A 20,584-nucleotide genomic window follows, 5' to 3' on the forward strand; every position below is an offset into this window, starting at 1 on the left:
TGAACATGCATGAACACCATTGGGCAGTGTATTGCAGAACTGGGGCCTAAGATTGCACAAAACTTCACTATAATGGGCTGAGAAGCTTAATTATCAAGCTTATGGGTAGTTAGCATTTTAAAGGTCCATTTTCCTTCCCCCAACTCATGTCAGTTCCGTGGAGCTCACACCCTGTTTGTGGTGCTTTGCTTAACCTACCACCTTCTTAAAAAATAAGTATCTCAGTCAGATACTCCTTCCTTTTCTCTTTCTTCCAAGTTATGTTTCTTTCCTTATTGGCTGGTTTTCAAGTCCTGTTTGAAAATAGGGATCATTCCCTCTCACTAGGGCAAACCTGTGTGGTGAGTAGGTCATCATCTTCTCTCATCTCTCCAGGAAGAATTGTTAGCTCAATACACACTCTACAGAGCATGTTTTGGCTGTTTCTTCTTTCCAGCAATCCACTGAGACTCCCTGTGAAAGTAATATAAAGTTTCTCCCAAAGACATATCTGACATTAAAGAAAATTTCTAGTGGATGAGAATATCCAGATAATAGTAATTCATAGTTCAGGCATAGCTGACTGTTAAGAATACTTTAGGGACACTGCTTAATTATCCCCTACCTCTTTCTATTCCCCTCTGCGTAATAGCAGTATGCTGAACCCACAATGAAGCCCTTCTGCAATATTTCTTCTGGTATTTAATTTTTTGTCAGTAGGAATATTAATCTTAACCCTAGAACTCTCCAACTATCTATTTCTCTACTTTCTTCACTGTTTGCTCCATCTTCTGGCAACATATTAATTTTAATTTCTAATGCTATAATATTTACAAAACTATATAATTTATAACAGAAACATTAAGGGCCAAATTCAACAGGGATGTAAATGATAATATAATTTATACCTTGATGTGAGCTGATCAGAAAATAGGTATGTGGTGAAGGAGAATAACTTGCACTGATTTTTTTATTCAGTGACTGTGTAAAGCAAGTGTGTTTTCCATCAGTGTGGTACTCTGTGGTAACAACATTCTGCCCTGCACAAATGCTCATTGAAGTTAGTGTGAATTACACAGGCTTGCCCCAGGAGTATTGAGGATGATTCTGTTTTAGATTAAAGTGTAGCGGGCTCTTTTGTTAGCTGCATTTCCTGAAACATGTGCCCCATCTGTCCCTTTGACTTTTCATTTGCAGTTGTTTTTACATACTCTGAATACCATATTAAAACAAGTTGCACTAATTTTCATCTTACTGCCTTTTTCTAACCAGTTTACACTCAACAAGTAACTTACATCACTGTTACATTTGGATTAGAGACTGAATTTGGCCTACTGTCATCTCTGTCAGACATCCTTTTCAATTGGATCTCATCCATTTCATCACTAGGTGGCAATATAGCAACACATCATTATATCAAAGAAATTTGTCATCAGATAAAGCCTTTCTCTAATATTTCCACTTACTTAACCAAAGGAATAGAAGCATTTTTGGCAAATTAGGTAAAATCCTTTTATAAATGATGGCAGTTTTAGTAAATTACTGTTAAAGTGAAGTGAGTTGTAATATCTATTTTCTGTCTTATTTTTAACCTCTTCTTTCTCTATACAGCAGTAGTATGAAGAATCAAATAAAAGAGAGTGAAAAACAAAATTGCTCATCATATAGAGTAATAGCGTTTGTTTCTCCAGTAATGCTAATGCATGCCCACATAGAAAGTTTTACTATTACAAGCCATTTACAACACACACTTTGCTTCTCTACAAAAGAAAAAGGACACTAAACTATCTAAATTACTACATGCCACAAGGGGCCACAACAATGGTTCCCTTAACCCACCCAGCAATATTGTTAATCTATCCAACTATACTCGTAGCCCAGGAGAAGAATCTGTCCTATCCGGGGCCTCTCCTTCTGCCCCTCCACCCCCACGAACATGATACCGTTCTGTGGTGACCTAGAATCTTATTTTCGATGTCTCGGACTCAAGGAATATTTCCAACACACCTCTAGAACAACATACTAACCCACAGAGACCTTCCTACCAAGACTACAAAAAGAAGGATTCTGGGTGGACTCCTCCTGAAGGTCGAAACAACAGACTGGACTTTTACATAGAGTGCTTCCGCCGACGTGCACAGGCTGAAATTGTGGAAAAGTAGCATCACTTACCCCATAACGTCAGCCGTACAGAACACAATGCCATCCACAGCCTCAGAAACAACTCTGACATCATAATCAAAAAGGCTGACAGAGGAGGTGCTGTCGTCATCATGAATAGGTCAGAATATGAACAAGAGGCTAGGCAGCTCTCCAACACCACTTTCTACAAGTCATTACCCTCTGATCCCACTGAGGGTTACCAAAAGAAACTACACCATTTGCTCAAGAAACTCCCTGAAAAAGCACAAGAACAAATCCACACAGACACTCCCTTGGAACCCAGACCTGGGTATTCTATCTGCTACCCAAGATCCATAAACCTGGAAATCCTGGACGCCCCATCATCTCAGGCATTGGCACCCTGACAGCAGGATTGTCTGGCTATGTAGACTCCCTCCTCAGGCCCTACGCTACCAGCACTTCCAGCTATCTTCGAGACACCACTGACTTCCTGAGGAAAATACAATCCATCGGTGATCTTCCTGAAAACACCATCCTGGCCACTAGGGATGTAGAAGCCCTCTACACCAACATTCCACACAAAGATGGACTACAAGCTGTCAGGAACAGTATCCCCGATAATGTCACGGCAAACCTGGTGGCTGAACTTTGTGACTTTGTCCTCACCCATAACTATTTCACATTTGGGAACAATGTATACCTTCAAATCAGCGGCACACTATGGGTACCTGCATGGCCCCACAGTATACCAACATTTTTATGGCTGACTTAGAACAATGCTTCCTCAGCTCTCGTCCCCTAATGCCCCTACTCTTCTTGAGCTACACTGATGACATCTTCATCATCTGGACCCATGGAAAAGAAGCCCTTGAGGAATTCCACCAGGATTTCAACAATTTCCATCCAACCATCAGCCTCACCCTGGACCAGTCCACACAACAGATCCACTTCCTGGACACTACGGTGCTAATAAGCGATGGTCACATAAACACCACCCAATACCGCAAACCTACTGACCGCTATTCCTACCTACATGCCTCCAGACCACACCACACGATCCATTGTCTACAGCCAAGCTCTACGTTACAACCGCACTTGCTCCAACCCCTCAGACAGAGACAAACACCTACAAGATCTCTATCAAGCATTCTTACAACTACAATAACCACCTGCTGAAGTGAAGAAACAGATTGACAGAGCCAGAAGAGTACCCAGAAGTCACCTACTACAGGACAGGCCCAACAAAGAAAATAACAGAACGCCACTAGCCATCACCTTCAGCCCCCAACTAAAGCCTCTCCAAAGCATCATCAAGGATCTACAACCTATCCTGAAGGATGACCCATCACACTCACAGATCTTGGGAGACAGGCCAGTCCTTGCTTACAGACAGCCCTCCACCTGAAGCAAATACTCACCAGCAACCACACAACAGAACCACTGACCCAGGAACCTATCCTTGCAACAAAGCCCGTTGCTAACTGTGTCCAAATATCTATTCAGGAGATGGGGCCTAATCACATCAGCCACACTATCAGAGGCTTGTTCACTTGCACATCTACCAATGTGATATATGCCATCATGTGCCATCAATGCCCCTCTGCCATGTACAGTAGTTAAACTGGACAATCTCTACGTAAAAGAATAGACACAAATCAGACGTCAAGAATTATAACATTCAAAAACCAGTTGGAGAATACTTCAGTCTCTTTGGTCACTCGATTACAGACCTAAAAGTTGCAATTCTTCAACAAAAAAACTTCAAAAACAGACTCCAACAAGAGACTGATGAATTGGAATTAATTTGCAAACTGGATACAATTAACTTAGGCTTGAATAGAGACTGGGAGTGGATGGGTCATTACACAAAGTAAAACTATTTCCACATGTTTATTCTCCCTCCCCTCCCCCCCACTGTTCCTCAGACGTTCTTGTCAATTGCTGAAAATGGCCCACCTTGATTATCACTACAAAAGGCTTTTCCCCCCCCCGTTCCCCCTCCCGCTCTCCTGCTGGTAATAGCTCACCTTAAGTGATCACTCTCCATACAGTGTATATGGTAACACCCATTGTTTCATGTTCTCTGTGTATATAAATCTCCCCACTGTATTTTCCACTGAATGCATCCGATGAAGTGAGCTGTAGATCATGAAAGCTTATGCTTAAATAAATTAGTTAGTCTCTAAGGTGCCACAAGTACTCCTTTTCTTATTTCATTATTATTGTTCTGTATGGACCAAATTTTGCCTTTGAATATGTGCATACAATTTGCATTGAAATCAATAGCAGTTGCATGTGTATATCTAAGAGAAAATTTGGCTGTTTTTTCTCATATTCAACTGTCTTAGCTCCATTATTAAAACAACCCTATTTTTATAGAATTCTGGAAGTTTTGATAATTCTATCACTAGCTAAACATTGAACCAAGTGAGATTGTGACCAAATAATTCATATCCTGATATTAATAACTTACCTTTTTCATCCACTAGTGTCATCAGTATCACCTAAAGTTAGAAGAAAGAAAAGGAGTACTTGTGGCACCTTAGAGACAAACAAATTTATTTGAGCATAAGCTTTCATGAGCTACAGCTCACTTCATCAGATGCATCCGATGAAGTGAGCTATAGCTCACGAAAGCTTATGCTGAAATAAATTTGTTTGTCTCTAAGGTGCCACAAGTACCCCTTTTCTTTTTGCGAATACGGACTAACACGGCTGCTACTCTGAAACCTAAAGTTAGGAAACTCATTTTGTAAAGTAATGCAGCTTTTACTGTTCATGGCAAAAGTGACTATAATAATGGGTCTATCTGCTGTTGCCACAGTAATCCATGATGTCATAACCAGTCCTCGTTCTCCTAGCTCCAGAGCATGTACATTTCTTGCCTGTTTATGTGAGACCATTCAGAGATGTTTGATTCCCAGCATTTACTGAGGCACTGAACATTACAAGCCTGGCTGCTGTTGCAGGTTAAATTCCCACTGGAGGCAGATTTTGGTCTCCTCCCCCACCCCCATTTTATTTTAATTTTATATTTTACATTTGGTGGGAATAGGGGAATAGCAGGAAACAATTTGGAGGAGTGGTATATCCCTACAAATAGAAATGATCGTGACCAGAAATGCACAGCTTGTCTGTAGTAACAACAGCACCACCACTCTAATTGTTGCTGGCATATGTGCTGAACACTGTGACTGTAGGGTGTGCCTGAGAATATTGTGACTTGAAAAATGTAAAAGGTTTAGAGAAATTGTTTAAAAGAAATGGGAAATAAATTGTTTTGGAATTGCTACAAACTCTGAAATTTGTCAAGAATTATTTTTCTTAATGAATCTGATATAAAGTTTAATTCTTGCTAATTTATCTATAATTTCTTCCATTTTCAGATTCTGGAAAATTAATGTACCTTCAATGTCAGATGACATCATAACTAATATCCATGGAAAGGCAATAGCTTTTCAGGATTGTTTTGTTCTAGATAGTCCCTTTATCATTTCCAGGCCTGAAGAGCCATTTCCAAACAATGTAAATGATAATTCCCTCTGTTCCGCAGCTGGTAGTGAGCCCTACATTGAGTGGTCTGCATGTTTTCCAACAACTGCACTTTTGTTGTCAGAATTTGGAACTTTCCATACAAATGATGGATTCATAACTTATAAAGAAATCAAAGCTCCATCACACATTTTGGACTTTGACTTAAGTCACAAAGTAACTGATATTGTTTTAACTGATGATGGAATCTTATTTTTAATAACGGGGACAGTTTACAAAAGAGAGTCCAATCGTTTTTTTAAACTTGGACCTGAATACAATCTACCAGAAACAGGAATAATTGGAATACAGTCAAGACGCTGGTGTTCATCTGAATATCCAGTACAGGTAAGTCACACACAATTCTTGTTTTACATTTTGAAAAATGAAAGTTCTTCACTAGGCCTGGGGATTAACCCATTGGCCCCCTGTCGCCCGATCTAATAATAGGTTTGGAATTAGAAGTGCACTGAGTGCAACAAATTAATTTTCAGGTCATTTAAAAATAAGTACCTGATGCTGCAGTTGGCTCTATATGCATCAAGAGGAGTAGCCACGTGGAGCTAGTTCCAGGATGAGGACTTAAGTTTGTGACTGTGATGTCCCAGGTCTAGGAACCCAGGCATAGGAGTCCTCAAACAGCAGCTGCCTGCTGGTCTTCACCTAATGTTTTCTGAAATCTGATGGGCCAAGAAGCTAGTAGGACTATATCCTCACCCAAGGCACTAATATTGGGGAATCACCCCTCTCCACCAATTGGTCCAACCATGCTACTGAAGCCAGAAGGAGGCACAGGAAGTTTGTCTGAGCAACAAAGTGATTTCCTATTGTGGCTGCTTTGGACCCTGCTTGTGCCTGCCTTCTACACCCATCCCTTTTCCTGCTCGGCTCCTGGCTACTGTCTGACCCCTGCTTTTGCTCCTGTTTACAGCATGCTCCTGCACAGTGCTTGATCCTTGCCTCTCCTCTAGTTCCTGCCCTTATGTCTTACCTCCAATAATCAGTTATCACTTTTGGCTCTGACCCCAGCCTCCGACTTCAGACCCTGACTCTGCTTTGACCCATGGCTCTGGCATTTGGTCTCTGACCCTCAGCTTCAATTCCTAGTTCTGGCTCTGGCTTGACCCCTGACTCTGGTAACTGGCAGCTGATTCTGGTGCTGACCCTTGGTTTCATTACCTAAGCTGGAGGCCTGCTCTGCCCACTAGACATGACTCCTGCTCTGACTATTAGACCAGACCACCTACTTCCCAGTCCATAACAGCAATTTCACTCTAGTGGAGCTAGGCTAATTACATCAGCTGAAAATCTTTTTTACTTTTTAATGGAGATACTGGTATCATTTATGCAAAGCTTGAGAGGGAATACTTTGTACAGTATCTGAAATGTACTATTTATGTAATAGCTTTGTTCAATTTTTTTATTTTTATTTTTTTACAGAGTGGAAGAAAATTAAGTACAGTAGCAATATGGACACCAAGTGAACAATATCTAGGATATGGTGGCAATGTGTTTATTAAAATAACAGATACAACAAACCTAAAGAAGGTTCTAGATTTGCCAGTGACTGTTTCTTTATCTATAGGCACTGTTTGCTATGACTCACGCCCATCTGAAGTTGTTTTGCTGATGGCCTGCATTGGGTGCAGCTCCTCCAGAGTGTTTTATCTGTCAGCGTATAACGAAGACCGAGATTTGTGGGTCTTAAGAGACTTTTCCTTAAATGCTCCTCTTCAGGGTTTTATGTTGATGGAATTTGTATATTCAGCATCGCCATCTATGCTGATGTGGGACAAGGAAGTGGTCTATTATAGCTATAAAAACAACACAATTAATGGATTTCTTATAATATCTGAGTTAGTTAAGAGGCAAGCGGAAAAAGCTCAAGGGAGCACTATTCACCAACTGCTTATTGGTTAAGTATATTACATTTGAATACATAATATTTTGCGTGTAAGACAGCAACTTCAGAAATAAGAGGAACCCTGAAGATATCTCTTTTCTAGATGATTATAGCAATTATTTATTTGATTAAATTAACGGGTTCATAAGGACTGAAATCTACCATTTTTAGATGGATAGGCATATTTAAATTATAGTTAACAAAATTTTACCCTTCAAGTATTGCCACATGGATCCCCATTCTTGAGAGTTGCATGCCACAAGTAGGGAAGCTTGAAATCTTCCAGCCAACAGTGTTGGGGAAATACATACATCTTTCTCAAGACCAAGAGTACATAAAGGACTGCAACCACCCCTCAGTTCCTTCTGATTCCCTACAAACAAGGACTTAGTGGTATCTTGTACACATTTTTTCCATCATTTCTCCACCTTATTAGTGTTTTTAGTATTATTAAAAACAAAAACCTTTTATGTGCCATTCACTCTCTGCCATGCAGGTTTTATTTTGGTCTAACCCCACTGAACAGTTTCTTCTGACTGATGGTACAGTTGGTTCTGTGGACTCTGTTGTCTTAGCCACCACCAAGAAGATTGGCTGTATGCCTAATGTGTTACGCAATTTCATAATGTCAGACATTGATGTTCATGAATGATGGCTGAAATGCCTTAGTGTGAGGCACAATATAGGCAGAAGTTGCATGTCTTTTTCAATACTATTCCCCAAAGGTTTAGAGATGTGAGTGCTGCCTTAAATTCTTATTGTTGAAGAGTTTAAGGCCAACCTGAATAAGTGTGGTGCTGAGTGTTGGCTGCATTCACATTGAAAGACACCTTGACACCATAGCTATATTTGCCTAAAGTAAGCACTCGCACCTAGTAAAATTGGTGTAGAGAAATCCCTTGACTATTTCTATCAAAACCAGATTATAAAAAGTTGGAGCTAAGGCTTCCTCTGCATTGAGCTCTATTAAGAAAGCCCAGAGGTTGAACCAAGTGACTTTCTGGTACCTAGACTTTGTCTTCTGAACAATGGGAGAGAGAAAAAGTACAGGAATTATGACTCTGACTTGACCTTCACCATTCTCACTTGGCATTGGGGAAGGTGAGGAAGCACAGTGCCACAGCTGGATGTGTATTCAGTAGTTCCTAAAGGCATAGCTACACTGGAAACTTCAAAGTGCTGTAGTGGGAGCTCTCCCATAGCAGTGCTTTGAAGTGCGAGTGTAGTCGCATGCGAGTGCTGGGAGAGAACTCTCCTAGCACTCCTGGTAATCCATCTCCACAAGGGGATTAGCTCTGAGTGCAGCTCCCAGCGCTCAGAGCCTGTTTACACTAGCACTTTAAAGTGCTCTGACTTGCTGTGCTCAGGGGGATGATTTTTCACCCCCCTGAGCCAGCAAGTTAGAGCACTATAAAATGTAAGTGTAGCCAAGCCCTAAGTGTGGAAGGAAACTGGTATGGGTGATGTCCCAACTTTGTGCCCTTTGGTACTGAGATCTGTCTATTCAAGCCCTTACACTTCTTGTGCTGTGCAGGAATCTGTGATATTTAGTGCCAATGAGGCTCATTGCATCTTATCTACATTTGCCGTTGCAGTGAGCCTTCCATGTCAGGACATTTACTGGAATAAGTTAGGCTTCAACATTTTCCTTGTCCTTGTCTTACTCTATTCCTCTAAGTAAAAATAATAATTGCAGTTGAAAAAGCATCAGTTTTCTCTCACACAGTCTGAGAATCTCTTCAGTCTACATTAGAAACTTTTGCCAGTACGATAAAATGTTAAGGGTGTGATTTTGATTATATTATTTCACAACATTCCTATACTGGCAAAAATCCTAGTATAAGTGCAGTTATACCAACATAAAAATGCTTTTATTTGCTTGGCTTATTTTTCCCAAGGAACTAGGATAAGCTATACTAACAAAAGTACTTTTTTGCCAGTATAAACTGCATCTACAGTAGGAATGTTTGCTGGAATAGCCATGCAAGCAAACTTTTTCTAGCATAGACCTGAATTTAGACACAAGTCACTAATCTAATCTTAAAAACAAACATAAAAAAGTATTTCTCCTCATTCATCATAACTATTTGTTCTTCTTCAATTGACTGTCCTTGATGGATTCATCTCTTGGGTTGCATGTGCCCAATGCTTGCAATATTGGATTATTTTTGGTCAGCAGCATCCACTGGGGCCACACCTGCATGCCAGATCCCTCATGCCTCCCTCACACCACAGCCAGAGTGCATAAAGGGCAGAGTGGGCCCAGCCACCATCCTCAGTTCCTTCTTACCAACTGTGGCAGCAAGTTGGAACTCTTTCCAGTGTCTACCTGCTTCTCTGTAACTCTGTTGCAGTTAGTGTTCGTGATTAGTTAGTAGAGTTGCATATAGGTAGTTAATTTTTAGTTTGCTTCTTGGCTTTAAAAAAGGAAAAAATATTCATTTTTAATTATAATTAGTAATTATAATTAGTAGACTTGGAGCTCTGCCCCTCCACTCTTTCTACTGGATTTGAGTGGAAGCGAAATCTCTGGGATGTAAGATGCTTCTATGCCACTCAATGATAGGCACTCTAAGTGCCTTTTTTGTTGTTGTTTGTTGTTATTTAGGCAAGGGGTATATCCCTGACCTTTGTTCCATCTGCTGGTTTTTTTCCAGGTCAACTCAGAAAGTTAGGGACTTTTGCCTAAATTTATTTCTTCTGGAGCTCTCCATGAAAGGACTAATAGGTCAGATATAGAGTGATTGCTTTGTGAAAAGTGTTCAGCCACAGATGATATGGTGGTTTTAGTCTTTTATCAGTTTCTGGTCTGAGTTCATTTGTGAGCATAGTAATTGTATGGTTTCACACCACTATGTTGGAATACCTTTCCCCACCCCCTCTCATCTCCACTGGTATTTGGCATCCCTACCCCCTGCTTAGTGTGTGAGGTTCCGTTTAGGGTGACTCCCTCAACCAGGGGAAGCTAACTACAGTTTTGCTGCCTTTCACTCATGCAATAAGGATAACAACATTTTATTACCCCCACACTAAAGTGATTTGTAACCCAACGCCAGCCAAAAGTGATCATTTTGACAAAGCAGAGCCATCATGCTGTGCACATAGGCAGAGTAGGTGTGTATATGCAAACATGATCTGTTCCTGAAGTCTTTTCCCACAACTCATCACTAGATGTCAGGGGAGCTAATTCAGACCCTGCTTACATCCTATGTGGATGAAAGCAGCACCAGACTCTGCAAGAACAATGGATGCAAAACCTGCAGACATATCTCCACTGCTACAATGATCAGCTCCCTCCCCCAGACTTCCTCTTTCAAGATCCATTGGTCCAACACATGCCTATCGCAACATGTGCACTAAATCACATCACACGGTGCACTAAATGCCCCAATAGCAACTATGTGGATGAAACAGACAATCACTATGGTCTCAAATGAATTCACACAGCAAAATGATAAAAGACAAAAACACTGTATCACCTGTGGATGAACACTTTTCACAAATATCAGAAGGGTAGATGTGGCCGTGTTAGTCTGGATCTGTAAAAGCGGCAAAGAGTCCTATGGTACCTTATAGACTAACAGATATATTGGAGCATAAGCTTTCGTGGGTGAATACAGCAAAGCGATCCCTCTACATTTGACCTATCAGTCCTCATCCTCAAAGGAAACCTTCACTACACTTTCAAAAGATAAGCCTGGGAGCTTAAATTCATAACATTGCTAGACACTAAAAATCATGGACTGAGTAGGGACACTGGATTTATGGCTTATTACAACAACCTATAACCCATTAACAACCCCCTCTCCCCACAGAGCTTCCTTCCCCCCATTTCCTTTCTCCTCTATGACTGGAGAGGTGTTAATGGGTCACTTTACCTTGAATGGTCCCTTGAAATATATGCTAGGTACTATTACTAAACAATCTGTTCCACCTTGTATTTAGCCATGACACTGAGGGCTTGTCTACACTTGCAGCTATAGAGCGCTTTGGATTAAATCAGCCTTCGGAGAGCGCACCAGGGAAAGCGCTCCAGTCTGTCCACACTGACAGCTGCAAGTGCACTGGCGTGGCCACATTCGCAGCACTTGCAGTGGTACTGGTAGCTGTGCATTTTGGAAAGCTATCCCACAGAGCACCTCTTCCCATTCTGGCACTGTGGCTTATGGGAAGGGGGCATGGGGTGTGGGCATTCTGGATCCTGTCCCAATGCCCCGTGATGCATTGCTTCGCATTCCAGCAATCCCTGTGTTTCCGTCCACATTTGGCACCATCTTTCAACGGTTTCTGTGTGGCGTACTCTGTCTTCCCTTTTGGTCTGCAGGAATGGAGTCCAAACTGCTGAGGAATATGCAGACGAGTCTCGCCAGCATGTCACGTTTAGCATTTGAGTTACTCCTTAAGATCCAAAGTGACAGTGAGGAATCCGATGAGGATATTGAGTCGCGTAATACATACAACACGAAATTGCTTGTCTCATTCACGGACATGCTCTCCACCATGGAACACCACTTTCGGGCTCTGGAAACAAGCACTGAGCAGTGGGATCTCATCATTCTGCAAGTCTGGGATGATGATCAGTGGCTGCAGAACTTTCAGATGAGAAAAGCCACTTTCATGGGACTGCGTGCTGAACTCGCCCCACCCTGCGGCGCAAGGACACAAGATTGAGAGCTGCCCTGCCAGTGGAGACGCGGGTGGCTATTGCAATATGGAAGCTGGCAACTCCAGACAGCTACCGATCGGTCGCTAACCAGTTTGGAGTGGGAAAGTTGACCGTTGAAATTGTGTTGATGCAAGTTTGCAGGGACATTAATCGCATCCTGCTCAGAAGAACTGTGACTCTGGGTAACATGTATGACATTGTGGCTGGCTTGGAACAAATGGGTTTCCCTAATTGCGGAGGGGCGATAGATGGGACGCATATTCCTATTCTGGCACCAGACTACCTGGCCTCTGAGTATGTTAACCAAAAGGGGTATTTCTCCATTGTTCTCCGGGTGCTTGTGGATCATGTGGGCGTTTCATTGACATTAACGCAGGCTGGCCCGGAAAGGTACATGACACATGCATCTTTTGGAATACTGGCCTGTTCAGGAAGCTGCAAGCCGGGACTTTTTTCCCAGACGAGAGGATCACCGTAGGGGAAGTCAAAATGCCCACTGTGATCCTTGGAGACCCGCTTACCCTTTAATGCCGTGGCTCATGAAACTACACAGGGAGCCTGCACAGCATCTAGGAACGATTCAACTACAGGCTGAGCTGGTGCTGAATGACTGTGGAGTGTGCTTTTGGCCGTTTGAAGGGCCGCTGGCGCTCTCTTTATGGGAAGCTGGACTTGGCCGAAGCCAGCATCCCAGCGGTTATATCCGCGTCCTGTACCCTTCATAATATTTGTGAAGGGAAGGGTGAAAGCTTCACTCAGGCATGGGCCTTGGAGGTTCAACACCTGGAGGCTGAATTTGCACAGCCAGAGAGCAGGGCTATTAGAGGGGCCCAGCATGGGGCTGCAAGGATTAGGGATGCCTTGAGGGAGCAATTTGAGGCTGAAAGACACCAGTAATGTCTGTTGCTCTGCACAGGAGTTAAGTGCAGTGGCTGTGTTTGCTACACTGAATTGTAGTGCTTGTTGCTTTCCTGGGTTAAGGTATATTTTGCTTTATGCACTAATAAAGTATGTTTTCAAAGTGAAAACTCCATTTATTGAAAAGAAAATTTATTTACTGAAATAAAAACAAAGTAACACAATACTACAATGGCAAGGGGGTGGGGTGGGGACCGGTTCAGGCACTTGAATATGTCCTGATTTCATACTCTGGAATCCTGTCTGGAGTGTTGTGCACTGAGTGCTGCACTTCAGGATGGCTATAAGGCATGTTGAGGGGGGTTGAGTGCAGTGGATAAGGGTCATAGTTTTCATGGGTGGATGGTGAAGCTAGGGGTTTAGGAGGCAGCTGGGGGTGGTAAGAACCCAGATGTTGGGGAAAGTGGGTTGGAGGGGACATGGGGGAACACGTGAAAGTGTTTTGGGACAAGGGCTATGGCAGGGAGGGGAGGCCGAGCGCAGTTGTACTCCGCCTGCATGGCGACGAGCGCCTGAATAGAGTCCTCTTGGTGCTTTATTATGCTAATCAGCCAATCGGTGCTTTGTTGCCAGAGCACCGCGTTTTGCTGCCGGCGCTCCTCATTCTTCTGGCAGATCCTCCTTTCACTCTCCCTCCACTTCTGTGCCTTTCAATTCTCTTCCACAGACTGCCGCATTACTTCCTGCAGCATGTCGTCTTTGCTTCTACAGGGCCTCTTTCTGAGTGCCTCAGTCTGTCGGCTGGTAATAACACTGGCTGCTGAGATCTCAAGGTTGCACCTATACAGGCAAAATGCAACACTTAACAGAGGAAGCATTGTACACACCAGACGGAGCAATGATTCCCCCGCACTTAAGGAGGGCAATCACATTCCATATAAAACCATGTTTTGCCCATCCCAAAGCGAGCGCACATAACCCGTGGGAGCCCCAGAAATGGTGAGTAAGCACAGGGTCCAGGGAGACTGATTGTTTCATGGATGTACTGTCCTCTGGGTTTCTGTGCCTTGGGGAGAACCAACAGCTGCAGGGGAAACCTACACTGAACACTGTCACAACATTCTCCACAGGAGATCATCCTGGAAGCTATCTCGCTGCTGGGGGTGACCGGGGAAGCAAGGGAGGGTCTTCTACTACAATGCGGCTTCCGCCCTGGCCCATATGCATCTTGCCTGTGTGCAGCAATGGTCCCCCCAGCCTTTGCGGCACAGTAGTGCAGACACGTTAGCCTGCCTGGGACAAGAACCACGCTGGCTCTCCCAATAAACCTGTGCAGGCGCATTGCCCACATTCTGTCTGAGACTTTTGAAGAGATCACCAATGTCAATTACCGTGATGTGATAGACCACATCAATGCACTATTCCGTATCTAGGCATGCATGCATCCCAAACCCTCCTCGCCCAAAGAGCCCGCACCAAAGAACTTCCTTCCTGAAAAAAAAAAGCCACCTACTGGGAGCCTCCTCTGGTGTTTGTCCTTCCCCAAGCACCGGATGCCATGACTGGCTGCCTTCCTCCTGGCTCGAGAAGAGCTCCTGGCTGCATGCATCTAGGGATTACAGGGTGTCTCCTCCTGACTCAGCACCCTCGCTTACGTTTTCCTCTTCCTCCTCCCCCCTTGCTGTGCTGGGCTCCGAAGTGTCCATAGTGGTCATTGGAGTGGAGGTGGGGTTGCCCCAAGTATCGCATCCAGCTCTTTGTAGAAACAGCAGGTCGCAGGGGCAGCACCGGAGTGGCCGTTTGCCTCGCGGGTTTTGCGGTAGGCATTCTGCAGCTCCTTTACTTTAACCCTGCACTGCACGGCATCCCGGTCACGGCCCCTTTCCAGCATGGCCCTTGATATGTGCCCGAACGTATCATAATTCCTACGGCTGGAGCGCAGCTGGGACTGCACAGCTTCCTCTATGCTTGGCAACTTTATTGCGCTATAATGCGCAAGTGTAGCCAAGGCCTGAGTACATTTCCCAGACCTGAAGAAGAGCTTTGTGTATGTTCGAAAGCTTGTCTGTCCCACCAACAGAAGTTGGTCCAATAAAAGGTATTACCTCATCCATCTTGTCTCTCTAAGACATAGATCTCCTTCTCCGGGACCCTAAGAACTGGCACACAAGAGTCGATGTGTGTCTGACAAGTTAGACTCATCTCAAGCTCCACAGACGAAGGGCAGCCAATAGCCTAAGACGGGTTATCTAGTACTTCATTTCTGGCTATGAAAAGAGTGTCTGTGGAAATAACTAAATCTGCTGACCACCTTTCCTATGACACCAACTCATCACCACTAATGGTACTTTTTGGCACCAGTGGGCGCTACTGCCCCTGAAATGGATCTTTACTGGCTCCCAGTGGAGCAGATTACTGTCATACCAGTGAAAAAGGTCCACAGTTATTATCTTCATGCACAGCAGTTTATTGAGAAGGAATTACACAAGCAGTAAAGGATTACATTAAGCACATAACTCCTATATTAAACATTAAGAACTATACATTAAGAGCTATACATTCCTCAGGAACCCCCCCCCCCCCACACACACACACACACACTGTTCCTCAGATGTTCTTGTCAATTGCTGGAAATGGCCCACCTTGATTATCATGACAAAAGGTTCCGCTCCCCCCCCCGCCCGCTCTCCTGCTGGTAATAGCTCACCTTACCTGATCAATCTTGTTACAGTGTGTATGGTAACACCCATTGTTTCATGTGCTCTGTGTATATAAAACTCCCCACTATATTTTCCACTGAATGCATCCGATGAAGTGAACTGTAGCTCACGAAAGCTTATGATCAAATAAATTTGTTAGTCTCTAGTGACTAGGTGCCACAATACTCCTTTTCTTTTTGCGGATACAGACTAACACGGCTGCTACTCTGACATTCCTCTTAGCGAGCCTCTCTTTCACAAACAAACACAAACAGGCCCTGCGCTAGCTTCATGCAGTCCCTGCTTGGCAAACAGGGAAGGTGGTTACCAATTCTATGGACTGCTTCTTCTCTCCAGCTCTGGTCTCCTCAGCCCTGTGGTCTGTCTCGGGTTCCTCGAGGCAAGGCCCTGGCTGCCTGGAAACCCCTCTGGTCACAGTCCTACTTGAGCCCACGGAGCAGAGTTTTGGCTACTCTGTCTAGCAGCTTCTTCAAGCATCAATTAAGGAATTCCCAACTCCAGTAATTTACTTTGCTTGATTCTTATACTCTTTTTTTCCTCAGAGGAGTCACATGTCTCAAAAGCATGCTCAGTGGGTGTGTGGTTATTAATTTTATCTGATTAGTACTTTAGAAGGGGCTGGGGGGGTGGTATCGATTGAAGATCACTCCACATTTACTCACTCATCAATCATTCACTCTGGCTCTCTGCATGGTGTCCTTGCTATAAGGTCACTACAACCAGGTCGACCTGTGCTCCATGCTGGAACTTTATGCATGTGATATTTACTTTTGCATGGACCCATATTTGCCGACCTATAGGTTCAAAATCAATCACACATGCAGGCTTTGCCAGTCCTTTATCAAATCTGCTTCTGCTTAAAGGGGACCCTGCTCCCAGGATCCTCTTCAGCCATGTTTAAGTCATATGAAGTTATGCTCACACCATTCATTCAGTATGGCCACACGAATTTGGCACCATCCCAACAGTACCCAGCACCTTGGTGGACAGCACATTGATGCCTGAAGTACCTGGCACCCCTCTATGGCCTATTCAGCACCAAGTGACCTGTCCATGGGTCCGGTAGTGAAGTCCTTCTTGCTGGCTCGTACAATGTCAGCAGGGCTAACTAGGCTTTCAGTCTTCAAAATCATGATACCACACAGAGCAATTGAGACATCAGTACCATTTACCTCACTTGTTCTGCCACACTGGGAATTAGGGAGTGAGTCCAGAGATTGCTCTTTGAGCAGGAGAAGGCATGGGTCTTTTAGGGAGCAGCCCTTCTGGTATCCTCTTCTGTGTCCACCAGTCCAGTATCCATATACTTATCAGTCATAGTCCTACTGGGTGCCTTGGGGTAGGCAGCCATGTGTCTGCAAGCCAACATTCTCTACCCACTTTCTACGGTTATTTCCTTTTCCCTGAAGAGTGAAAACAATCAACAGGCAGATGTGGAGGAACAATTGATCCCAGCTGCAATTTTGTCATCCTTCCCTGATGAGGCAGCCAATCCCTCTACACCTTGTCCTGCAGACAACTTAAGGTCTTCCAAGACCTGCTGATGAAACACATGTCTGAAACCTTTGACATCCTACTGAAAGTAGTGCAAGAGAAGTTATACAAACTACTAGACATCCTGCTCCTTTCTATGCTTGGTAAACTTGCCATGTCTATTCATGGGGGATTGTTACAACCTGCAAAGGACTTGTGGCAGAGTCCAGCATCAATAACTGCCACTTTCAAGAGGGTGGATAGATAGTACCAAGTTCCTCCTAAGGACTTAGTGTACTTTATTTACATCAAGTGCCTGGCTCACTTGTAGTGGCTGTTCAGGAAAGATCCAAACAAACATCAGTGAAAAAGAGACTGGGTGTGTACATCAAAAAAACTGACTCCTCTGCCATTCTTCAGCTGCACATTATTGACCAGGCATTTCGGTCTGTACTAGAAGAAATTGTCTCAGTTTCATGGAAAGGCTCTGGCAGGAGCACACAGAAGAATTAAAATCAATCATGTTTAGTGGGCAACTGATATCTAGAACATTCTTGCAGACTATTTTGGATGCATCTGAAACAGTGTCATGGCTAAATCTGTACCATAGCCAGATAGGTGGCAATACGATGATCCTCCTGGCACCAATCAGCAGGAATAGACAAGGAGAGCCAAACTATAGCAAAACATCTTCCATTCGAGGGCTGCAACCTCTTCAATTAAAAGAGCTAGGAAGCCCTCAACTCACTAAGGAATTTTAGAGCCACTTTGAATTCTCTGGACTTGCTTCCTCCTTTGGGTTGGAAAGTGCAAGTTGGACCTCAAATCTCCTTCAGACAGCATCCTTCTGTTCCTTACTGTTATAAACCTGTAATAGGATGGTCTGCCCCTTTAAGGGCCAAGGGGTCTGGGGCCAGCCAGCCCTTTTCAATTATCAGATCCAATTGGGAAGGGGTCGAGTGTTCTCTATAAAGGGCTGAGAGGACTCAGCTGAGAGAGAGTGGGGACTACAAGAGCAAGGTTGTCTCCTGTGACTAGCCTTGGAACAGAGAGAGGGAAGCAAAATAAAAGGCTTATGAGTCCCAGTATCCAGCTTTGATGTGAGTTTTGTGTTACGTTGCAAGTTTTGTTATACCAATAAAGTGGTGCTCTGGAAGAAGGGCCTGAAAGACTCTGGGCATAGAAGTGAGTTCTTCATGGAGAGACAGTCCAGCAACTCACAAACCCACAGGGGGCATTGAAGCTACCAAGGGAGAAGCAGATGTTTCAACACAGATGACCCATCACCTCTTTCTCAGCTATGTTGCACTCGATGTCTTCCTCTCGACAGCAATTTTCACACAGTCTAGAGCCTAGTAGAACTTTTGGAGGATCTCTACTCTTTTCCCCCAATTTTTGCAATTGCTATTATTTTTTCAGGAAGCATGGAGTAGGTTCACTATGGAGCAGTGGGTCCAAGAGATGTCAGCAATGTGTATTGCATACAATTTCAATCCCGTCCTATCTACCACTCATCATCCCTGTCCTCCTTCAACAGTCCCTGTCACAAAATACTTTTGAAACAAGAGGTGCAGGCTCTTGCTTCATGCATGTCAGAACAGTGGAAGAGAGGCTCTTAGAATTCAGGGGCAGGGAGTTTTATTCCCATTATTTTCTCATTCTAAAGGAGAAAAGGGGCTGGTGGCCTATTTTGGACCTTTGACATCTCAACAGCATATATCTGGCTCACAAGAAATATCCTCCAATTCCTACCAGGAACATCTCGCTACCTATACAGGGTCCTGTCCTTTGATCTTTCAGAAGCACCAAGGTTATTCACCAAGTACTTGGCAGTCATAACAGTTCACTTAAGAAGATAAGAACTCCAGGTCTATCCATATCCTATTGATAGTTGATCCAAGGAGCCACCACACCAGGTAACCAACTCGGATCAAGTAACCTTCAAGGTCTTTGCCATACTAGGCCTCAAAGCCAGAGAAAAATCCACACAAAGCATAAAGTTCATAGGAGCCATGTTAGATTCCATGTAAGCAAGAGCTTGTCTTCCACAAGAAAGATTCCAAATGATAGTGGACCTCATCAGCCAACTTCAGGCTTACACAAAGACATCTGTAAGAGCATGCCAAAGGCACATTGGACATATGGCCTCATGCATCTATGTGACACAGTTTGCCAGACTTCACCTATGTTTCATGTAAAGGTGGTTGGAATCGGTTTATCTACCCAGCAGGCACTACATGGACATGATGGTCACTGTCCCACAAAGAATCCTCTCCTTTTTAAACTTGTGGGAAAAGCCTACTTCAGGTGTGAAAGGAAATACCCTTCTTCTTCAAGTGATTGCTCATGTGTATTCCACAATAGGTGTGTGTGCTCGCCACATGCACCAGTGCCAGAAGTTTTTCCCCTAGCAGTACCCGTAGGGGAGAGCCTTAGTGACCCCTGGAGTGGTGCCTCCATGGCGCAGTATAAGGGGCACTGCACGCTCCCCGCACCCGCAGTTCCTTCTTGCCACCAGTGAAGGTGCTTCGGAACTGTTCTGCTCCAGCTTGTCTGCAGCTTTCCTCCAGAACTCTTGTTCGCTCAGTGTAGTAGTACCTGTAGTTGAAGTAATTAGTGTAAGTTTAGTTTAGTGTGCCCAGGCCGGGGCATGCCCTGTGCCCCAGGTTTTAAATCATGCAACACTTGTAGGCAATCGATGCAAGTGAGTGATCTACACACGGATTGTTTACACTTCTGGGCGAAACCCATCTCCGCGATCGCTGCAAGATTTGCAGGTCTTTCAAGCCTCAGACCAAGAGAGAAAGAGACATTTGGCTCTGGACTATCCTGATGGAGTCGGCGTTGACCCTGACTCCGGCACACCTCTCCGAGTCGGCACTGGGTACCGTGGTGTCAGTGCGCAGCGACTCCTCGGTGCCATCTACTAATCAGCACTGCTCCCCGTCTGTGGGGCATGTCAAGAAGGCTAAGAAGAGGCCTCCTCTGCCGCAGCACAGGAGCAAGACCAGGGGATAGGCTAGACCCATGTTGGGCAGTCCTCGGTCCCCATCGGCCTCCAGGCCTCCAACTCAGGCCGAGTGGAGTAGGCTGGCCCATTTGGAGCAGGCTTCCCCAGATGTCCAGATGCCCTCCACGCCCGAGGCCCTGCAAGTGGCCTGGGACTTCGTCTCCGAGGGCTACTGTAGCCGGTCGCGACACAAATGTTGATGCCGTTCCCGTTAGTCGTCTTGCTCCAGGACCCTGCCATGGCACCATTCCCATAGTTCCAGGCATCGATTGCCGGAGCCTCGCTATTGTGGATCCACCCGCTGAAGCTGATCGTGGAGC

General features: G+C 44.4%; 1 protein-coding gene across 1 annotated transcript in view; it reads left to right on the forward strand.

Annotated features, from left to right (window-relative positions):
* CATSPERE (catsper channel auxiliary subunit epsilon) overlaps positions 1–20,584 on the forward strand; it is a 93,590-nt gene that overhangs the window by 46,036 nt on the left and 26,970 nt on the right. Inside the window, exons 9-10 of the mRNA XM_043512261.1 lie at positions 5,490–5,982; positions 7,075–7,549. Coding sequence (XP_043368196.1) covers positions 5,490–5,982; positions 7,075–7,549 — 968 coding nt within the window. The remainder of the gene's footprint in view (positions 1–5,489; positions 5,983–7,074; positions 7,550–20,584) is intronic.

Source organism: Dermochelys coriacea, chromosome 3 (assembly GCF_009764565.3).
Source record: "Dermochelys coriacea isolate rDerCor1 chromosome 3, rDerCor1.pri.v4, whole genome shotgun sequence".
In the NCBI taxonomy this organism is placed as follows: domain Eukaryota; kingdom Metazoa; phylum Chordata; order Testudines; family Dermochelyidae; genus Dermochelys; species Dermochelys coriacea.